We start from the raw sequence: 8,946 nt of genomic DNA on the forward strand, positions 1-8,946 counted from the left end.
ATAATTTTACTTGTAAAATATTTTTATTTCTTTTTTTTTAAATTGTTTTTCTTGTGCATTGAGTGATAGTTTACATGGGAGAACATAAGTTTTGCATTCATCCTATCATATTTCATATCATTGCAATGATTACAAGACCCTACATGCATCACCATTCAACAGTATTTTATTCTATTCCCTCTGGATTTTTGTTTTGTTTTGTTTCATTTTACACAAAAACACTCAGGAATATATAATCATTTAAATAACCCAAGCTCACATTCTGCAAGCCTGCCTACTGGTCACCAGCATATTGCGTTTCTCTTTCCATTCAGCTGCTCTATCTCTCAATGTCCTCATCTCTGCCTCCATCTCTGGTGTCACTGCTTCTCTGGGCAGAGTTCCACATTCTGCTCATGCACTTCTCCCATTATGGTACCAGGTTCCTCTTTTCCTGGTATGTAAGATTAACTACTCCCCCCTTTGTGTTACAAAACTTCTACCTTTACAGTTGTGACAATTGCAGTTAATCATGATAACAATTAGTATGGAATCATAAGAACCTTATCCCCATCTCCTTTCACCAAACCTGTCTAGACAAGATGACAACTATTCAGTGGGGATTCTACCTTCCACCACACACTCTTAAACTAAACTCCCTCTTGAAAACTTGTAAGCCAGTCACTTCATGCCTTTATAGCCCTCCCACCCCCCATTTTAGGAAGCCAATGTCAAAGTTGCCCATCCCTACCAATCCTACGTACAGGGGGGATAGGAATGATTCTTGATATGAAGACTCCTTTCCTCTCAGTTGGTATTTGAGCTACTACATCCATAAATATAGGTCAAGTTCATAAAAATGTAGCAATTTAGACTTGTTTCCCTTATCAAATTTCTTTATCTTCCTCTATTTGAGTTATGATCATCAAACCATTGAATCTAGGTTAAACAGGTGCTATATGCAAGTTGGGCATTCTTGTGCAACTCCCCTCACTTCATACCAGCTGGATGTTTCACTCTTGGTTCTAGCCCTCTATGGTTAGGTCCTTGTCCATGGGCTTTGGAGTCCTAAGTCTCACCACACCCAAAGGGGTAATCTTGATAGTTTTTTTTTTTTAGAGAACATATGATTGTGGGGGCTTATTGGGAAGATAGCTTAAGAAAACTGGTGGGAAAACTGGTAGGAAAAAGGTCAAAAATTTTTCATGGAGATCAAATTTTTCCATCATTCCTATGCTCCTGCTCATTTTTTTTTTTTATGATAGCAAGGGCTGCCTATGATAATTTTATTGGGAAATACACATACAGTCCTGAGCTGCCCCTTCAGACTTATTATTGTTACCCAAATTTAACAACATTGAATAGGAACACGATTTGAGTTTGTCACCGATGCCAAAACTGCTATTTTGAGGCAGCGTAAATTGAAAAGAACAGAATTCTTCAAAGAATAAGAGATATGGAAAGACGGTCATCAGATATAGGTAGAGGATATGTTGAGAAAAACAGCTCACATTTTGATAGCTTGGTTTAATAAGTGTTTCTTTGATTTATAGCAATACTTTCTGACTTTCTCTTGCATCATACTTTCATCATAATATCTGTATTAAGTGCAACACTTATCATAAGAGGCAATATGCTGTAGTGGAAAGAAAATGGTCTTTTTTTTAATGTTTTATTGTGAATTATGTGATGGTTTTTGTGAATTATGGGAGAACAATAGCTTTACATTCATCCTATCACATATCATTTCATTGCCATGGTTACAATCCCTTCCATGCATCATCAATCAACCAAAGGATATACACTAGAAGCCTGTCCCCCAGTCATCAGCACACAGCCCCTCTCCCTCTTTGTGTCTAAAGTCCCCAGCAGCTCCATCTCTCCATGTCACCATCTCTGACTCCATCTTAGGCATCACTGCTTCTCTGGGTAGGGTCCTGCTCTCCGCTCTTCTCCCTTAATGGTCCCAGGGACTTTTGCTCCTAGACTGAAAAGTTAATCACTCCCCTCCTTGCTACAAAACATCTACTTTTACATTTCCAACACTCACAATCAGTCCTGATAACAATTATTCACCATTGTATCACAAGAGACCTATCTGCATTTCATTTCATCAACCCTGCCTAGACAGATTGGATACTACTCAGTGGAGATTCTACCTTCCTTCATGCCCTCTGGATCTAGGTTCCCTTTTGAAAGCTTGTAAGCCAGTCACTTCTTGACTTTGTAGCACCCCCCCTCCCCATCCATTTTGAGTAGCCAATGTCCAATGCCCTGTCTACTCTGTGTGTGGAGCAGGTGGTAATGATCCTTGCTGTAAATATTTGTTTCTTCTTTTGAGCTACTGCATCCATAGGTGTAGGTCAAGTTCATCAAATTGTATCAGATTACTGGTTTTTTCCTCTTCTTTCTTCTTCTGGTTGAGCTCTGATCATCCAGTCATTGAAGCCAGGTCAAGTGGGTATTATCGGCAAGTGTGGGTGTTCTTGTGCATATGCCCTCTCTTCCCATCAGCCGGAAGCTTCACTCTCCACTCTAGTCCTCTGTGGCTATGTCACTGACTCTGGGCCAAAGACTCCCCAGACCTTGCCCCACTGCTGGCCAACCAGGTCTCCACCCAGGTTCACAGGAGTCTATTGAACATTATAGGGCTTAGCTTGCAGCTTCATTGCTGTTTTTTCCCTCACTTTCCATTATCGGTGATGAACGTGGTCACCAATCAGAGCTTGTATTCCCATTGAGTCTTAGTCTTGGAAGGGGGTTTGCACTGAGGGGACCTGACCACGTGCCTTGATGTTTTCTGGGCAAGCATGTTGCTTGTTTTTGTAGTAACAGTTGGTCTGCCTATATTGTTTTATATTTTTCCTGCAGGTCTTTCTTTCAAGAAGTATCTTCTGTTCTTCTAGCCGCTCCAGGCTGGTCTGCTCATCCTTTCAAGTGGAAATTTCCCAAGATGATGGTCTTTGATGTAAAAAAGAGCCATTGTCAAATTACTTTTTTTGTTGTTGTTTTGGTTTACCAATATCTTTAAAGAAGAAAAATAATAAAAATTTTTATAATTTATATTTTCTTACATCAAAAACATCTTTAGTAAAAACAAAGAACACATTCAAAATTAGGCAGAAATCTTTTTTTCTTTTTCCCCTTTATAATTCAAATCATTCCCCCTTTGGACTGTTACTCTGGTGACAATTAGGTCCCCACACTTAAGAACATAGCATCTGCTCTGGCTGAGACAGAACAAGTGTTAACACAGACCCCAAACCAGGGCTTTTGGGGGGAAAAAAGAAACAGCAATGGTCAACCTTTTCCTTCATTTATAAATGGATTGTAAATTGGAGAGTCTAAACCTCCTTATTTCAAATGTAGAAAACCTGCAGCTCAATGCAAACGTGAAAACCAAAATGGATCAGGAATGAAGTTACACAACAACCTCATAGTACCATTTCATACACTCAAGACCTAGATGATTTTTTAGAAGTGTCTAATTATCTAGCCTCTTATATTTGGAATGGCCCCATGCCAACATTTTTTTTTTTTTTTTCTTTTTCATGCCAACATTTTTAAAGGAAGATTTATTTGTATCCATTTCCTTTTTCAAAGGGGTATGAAATGTATGAAAAGGGACATAATGGATTAGAATAAATCACCTCACTCACAAGAAACACTCCCGAATTTTTTATTGCTGAGAATATTCAGCACATTATTTCAAAGTGGCAAAATTGAGGGCAATCTGAGAAAAGAGAATTCAAAAGTGGCATCTGTAGTCACCAAGAGGTTTCAGTGGGGACACACCTTTTTTTTTTTTTTTTCAGTTTATCTGTTAAGGGGCCCAGACCACTGATCCTCAAAATAAGTTATTTTGTACATTACAGTGCACAGAACAAAAGACGGAAAGACACTTTCTCTGTGAGTGACCAAGAGGCATTTCATAAAAGGTTCCCCAATCCATCTGACACAAGAGAGGCACACAGTGTCTTCTGGCCTCATTAGCTTGAGCCCTTCTCCATTTGGGTTGCAGTAGCCTCAGTGGAAGCTGCTTTCTCAAAACCTTCTGGCTTCTTCTTGTCTTCCTCATTATCATCATCATCATCATCCTGGGGATAGAGGTGCAGGTATTTCTGCATGCATTCCTGCATGGCCCGGAACTGTTTTACACAGTCTGACCCCTTGACATCCTCTGTGCTGTAGTGAAAACAAGAAAAGGCTGACTTGAACTGCACCCCACAGTGGCCACTGGCCATTCCTCCAAGGCACAGGCAGTTCCAATTAATGTCTCCATTTGGCAGTATCAATCCTCATAACCAATATTTGAAATCGAATGGACAGCTTCATTACCAGTCTTATTTTACTGACAATAAATCCATGTATTGGTTCCATGTGAAATCATGACTATTTCTGTGTTTGGGAATGAGTCCCCACTGCAAATTAGTACAAAAAATATCTTCCATCATAATTGGAGTGTGACCTGCGTTAGTGAGTAAAGAGCTGATAAAAATCCTCCCAAGAGTTGGGTTTTAGTTTTGTTTTTTTGAGAAACATTCCTTTATTACACTATGAAGAAATAATTCGTATTTTGACTTTTTAAAATTCCTCCACGATACTTGAATAGCAGTCATCAAAGGCCCACCACTTCACATAATTGCAAACACTGACACTCTTCAAGAGGGTGCATTCTTGGGGTGGACTCTGAAAACTTCACACTCCATGTGTTTATAGTAGCTTGAGAACAAAGACAATGACATCCAGAACATAGTAGCTATTGTACATGTCACCTTCACAGAGGTACAGCAGTTTGGTGAAAGTTTCAACAACAAAGCCAAGTTTTCTGAAAACTTCTGGCAGACTATTCACTTGTTCTTCCCAATTTTGTTCCTTGAGTTCCAAAATTTCTGATGGTTTCTCCCACTTGCCACCTCTATTTTCCACATAGAGATGAAAAGGCAGCATCAGGGCAGGTATGAGCCTGCCTCTAGTTTGCTCCAAGATACTTACTTCCAATATCTTTTAACAAACAACTTTAAGGGTTGACCACAGGGGTCCAGCAAATTTAAGCAGCTGATGACTTCATACTGGAACTCTGTATTCTGCCATTCATTTATACCATGCACTCTGTATTTCTTTTCATGAACCTGCCATATCATAGTTTCAGATAACTTCGGTAGCATAAAACTTCACACAATTGCAAATTATGTGAAGTGCTCATGATTTTGTGACTTCTCCATCACCAGCACCCAAATCAAGAAGTCTATGGTTTTTCCAGTCTGGAATAATTTTAAGCAGTCTCTGAAATTTATCTGTTGAAAATACAACCATTGAGCCTCTTTCTAGCAACCCACTGATAGATTTTCTTAGAATACTCAATCATTTGAGATCCAAAGGGCAGCATTTACCATGTTCCTCATACGGATCACTGGGGTCATCAGCCACCAGCTCTTCATTGCTTGGAGTTTCATGGTCTTCTTTGGTCACTAACATAATTCGATCCTTCCCTTCTTGCCAGCAGTTGGCCATGGCGGCAACCTGGTACTCATGACTTTGCAGCGAGAGCAGTGGTGGCGGTTCCACGCCATCACCTCTGCTTAGGTAGGGCGGGTGGCTCTGAGCCCGCGGAGTCCAGCCCCCTCCAGGACTGCCCGCTGCGTGCCTGCCTCCGTGCCCTGTTGTTGTTGTTGTTAAGTGCCATCGAGTCGATTCCGACCCATAGCGACCCTGTATAGGGTTTCGAAGGAGCAGCCCTACCAGACTCTAAATTACTTCTTTAACTGTGGAACTTGGGCAAGATTATTATTTTTATACTTCCATATTTTATTTATTTGTTTTTATTTTTTTTACTGATTGATTGTAAAGCTTTTATTGTGAATTGAGTGGTAGTTTACATGGAAGAAAATCAGTTTTGCACTTATTTCATTGCAATTATTATAATCCCCTTCATCCATCACCATTCAACAGTATTTGCTTCTACTCCCTCTGGTTTTTTGTTTTGTTTTGTTTTAGGTTTTTTGTTTTTTATTTTTATGTACACAAAAACACTCAGGAATATATAATCATTTAAACAATCCAAGGGCACATTCTACAAGCCTGCCTCCTGGCCACCAGCATACATCCTTTTTCTTTCCATGAGTCTAGAGTCCTCAGCTGCTCTATCTCTCAATGCCATCTTACTTTCCTCCATCTCTGGTGTCTCTACTTCTCTGGATAGGGTCCCACATTCTGCTCATGCTCTTGTCCCTTGTTGGTCCTAAGGTCCTCTGTTCCTGGAATATGAGATTAACGACTCCCCCCTTTATGTTACAAAACTTCTACTTTTACAGTTGTGAAACTTGAGCAAGATTTTAACTACTTTCAGTTTTGTTGCTGTTAAGTGCTTTCAAATTAGTTCTGATTCATAATGACCCTATTAGGTTTCTGGGGAGGGGCTGGTGTATTTGAACCACTGATCTAGTAGTTAGCAGTCCAATACTTACCCTATAGTCCCACTCCAGGACTCCACTGAGTGTGCTGCTTTATTTTTTTCCCCTCACAATAGTGATTTTATTAAATTAATTGCTTTATAAAACATTGCAGATGTCATAATTGTTAACATAACAATTTATCAAACTGTAGTTAACTGGTACATTTTACTGAGCATCTTTTATAAAGAAAAGGAAATGTCAAAACCCTGTTAAAATTGTTCCATTGCAGGCTAGGAGAACAAAGGAGTTGCTTCTCATCCACTTAAATCATGCAGTTAAAACAACCAAAATTTCTCTCACTCATCCAGAGCACTCTATCAGTATAAATATTCTGTTAAATATAAACTTGACAGTCTTTACACTCAAGAGATGCCACAGCCTGAGATGCAGTGGAGGTTTACCTTCTTCAGTTTCAAAGTTGGAGGGCTTTGGTCATTTATTTTATTTCAATATTTTATTGTGAATTATGTGATAGTTTACATGGGAGAACATTAGTTTTACATTTATTCTATCGTATATTGTCTCATTGCCTGTTTACTATCCTCTCCATGCCCCCCATACCCCCCGGTCTTCAGCACACAATCCTTTTCCCTCTCTGGATCTAAAGTCCCCAGCTGCTCCATGTCATTGTCTCTGCCTCCATCTCAGGCATCACTGCTTCTCTGGGTAGGGTTCCGCTCTCTGCTCTTCTCCGTTGATGGTCCTAGGGACCTCCGCTCCTAGACTGGAAAATTATTCACTCCCCTCCTTGCTATAAAATGTCTTCCTTTACATTTCCAACCCTCACAATCAGACCTGATACCAATTATTCACTATTGTATCACAAGAGACCCATCTGCATTTCATTTCATCAGTACCACCTAGACAGATTGGATACTACTCACTGGAGATTCTACCTTCCTCCAGGCCCTCTGGATCTAGGTTCCCTCTTGAAAGCTTGTAAGCCTGTCAATTCTTGCCTTTGTAAGCCCCCCACCCCCACCCCCATTTTGTGTAGTCAATGTCTGAGTTGCCCATCCCTATCTACTCCTTGTGTGGAGGATGTGGGAATGATTTTTGCTGTAAGGATTTGTTCCCTACATCCATAGGTGTAGGTCAAGTACATCAAATTGTATCAGATTACACTTTTTTTCCTCTTCTTTCTTCTGGTTGAGCTCTGATCATCCAGTCATTGAAGCCAGGTCAAGTGTTATTATCTGCAAGTGTGGGTGTTCTTGTGCATATGCCCTCACTTCTTATCAGCTGGACGCTTCACTCTCCACTCTAGTACTCTGTGGCTATGTCAGTGACTCTGGGCCCAAGAGTCCCCAAGTCTTGCCACGCTGCTGGTCAGCCAGGTCTTCACCCGGCTTCACAGAAGTCTATTGAACATTGTAGGCCTTAGCTTGCAGCTTCATTGCTGTTCTTCCCTCACTTCCCCTTATCAGTGAAGAGCGTGGTTACCAATTAGAGTGTGTACTCCCATTGAGTCTTAATCAAGGAAGGGGGATTGCACTGAAGGGACCCGACCACTTATCTTGATGTTTTCTGGGCAAACAACTTGCTTGTTCGTGTAGTAACAGTCGGTCTACAACTTGCTTGTTCGTGTAGTAACAGTTGTTATATATTTTTCCTGTAGGTCTTTCTTTCGAGAAGTATCTTCTGTTCTTCTAGCCACTCCAGGCTGGTGTGCTCGTCCTTTCAAGTGGAAATTTCCCAACTCTGGAGATCTGGATGTGGTTGAGGCTTCCACTTATAGTCTTATATATTGCAGAGCTCCCCAGAAAGCCTCCTTCACAGGACATATTGTAGCCTCATTTTAGGTATTCCAATCAGTTATAGGCAGAAGACGGACTTACAAGCTTTCTTGGTGTTGTTTCTGGCTATTCCTTTCTCTCCCTCTCCAGTGTCTATTTTATAATATAATGCAAGGAAAACCAAGATTCAAAAGACAGCCAAGCATCTTAACATTTCCCTCCCCCTTTTCCCCATTTCAACCATGTCTCAATCGCTGTATCCCAGAGCCCTGTTCTTCCAAGGTTGTGCATACATCATTATTTACCTCTGTCCCACTTAGCCCATTCAGACCTGTCTGATTGTTCTCCCATCTGCTTTGTTCTTCCATTGCCCTCTCCCTTCTTGTATATTGCCCCCCCTCCCCAGCACCCAAACTATCCTATATCTAATCCCTGCCCTGTGCGCCACCTTCCCCTCCCTCACCTCACCCACTCCCAACATCCCAGCAATCAAGAAGGAATCCCCCTACCCCCCTTTAGTATGGGTTCTTTCCCTTAGTCTTTTACAGTAGTGGTCCTATGCAGTATTTCTCTTTTTGTGGCTGACTAATTTCACTCAAAGGAGCTCTGGTAGCCTAGTGGTTACAAATCGGGCTGCAAACCTTAAGACCAGCAGTTCGAAACTACCAGGCGCTCTGCGGGAGAAAGATGAGGCATTCTGCTCCCGTAAAGATTTACAGCCTCAGAAACCCTGTACAGGGTCGCTATGGGTCGGAACCGACTCGACGGCACTTAAC

At 41.0% G+C, this 8,946-nt stretch overlaps 1 protein-coding gene across 1 annotated transcript; it reads right to left on the reverse strand.

Moving 5' to 3' along the window:
• Nucleotides 1-3,968: 3,968 nt before the first annotated feature.
• On the reverse strand, nucleotides 3,969-5,493 carry LOC102840035 (mitochondrial intermembrane space import and assembly protein 40-like). Its single transcript, XM_006873801.1, has 2 exons — nucleotides 5,373-5,493; nucleotides 3,969-4,276 (listed from the first exon to the last, which is right to left on the reverse strand). Exons 1-2 carry the CDS (start codon nucleotides 5,491-5,493, stop codon nucleotides 3,969-3,971), a joined length of 429 nt encoding a protein of 142 aa, XP_006873863.1.
• Between the last annotated feature and the right edge of the window lie 3,453 nt (nucleotides 5,494-8,946).

This window comes from Chrysochloris asiatica, unplaced genomic scaffold (genome assembly GCF_000296735.1).
Source record: "Chrysochloris asiatica unplaced genomic scaffold, ChrAsi1.0 scaffold00255, whole genome shotgun sequence".
Classification (NCBI taxonomy): Eukaryota; Metazoa; Chordata; class Mammalia; order Afrosoricida; family Chrysochloridae; genus Chrysochloris; species Chrysochloris asiatica.

Excerpts from the sequence above, each read along its gene's own strand:
- LOC102840035 (XM_006873801.1), bottom strand. The coding sequence starts at position 5,493 with ATGGCCAACTGCTGGCAAGAAGGGAAGGATCGAATTATGTTAGTGACC. Across the intron at positions 4,277-5,372 it reads TGATCCGTATGAGGAACATG|GATTGATACTGCCAAATGGA; the intron begins GTAAATGCTGCC and ends ATTGGTTATGAG.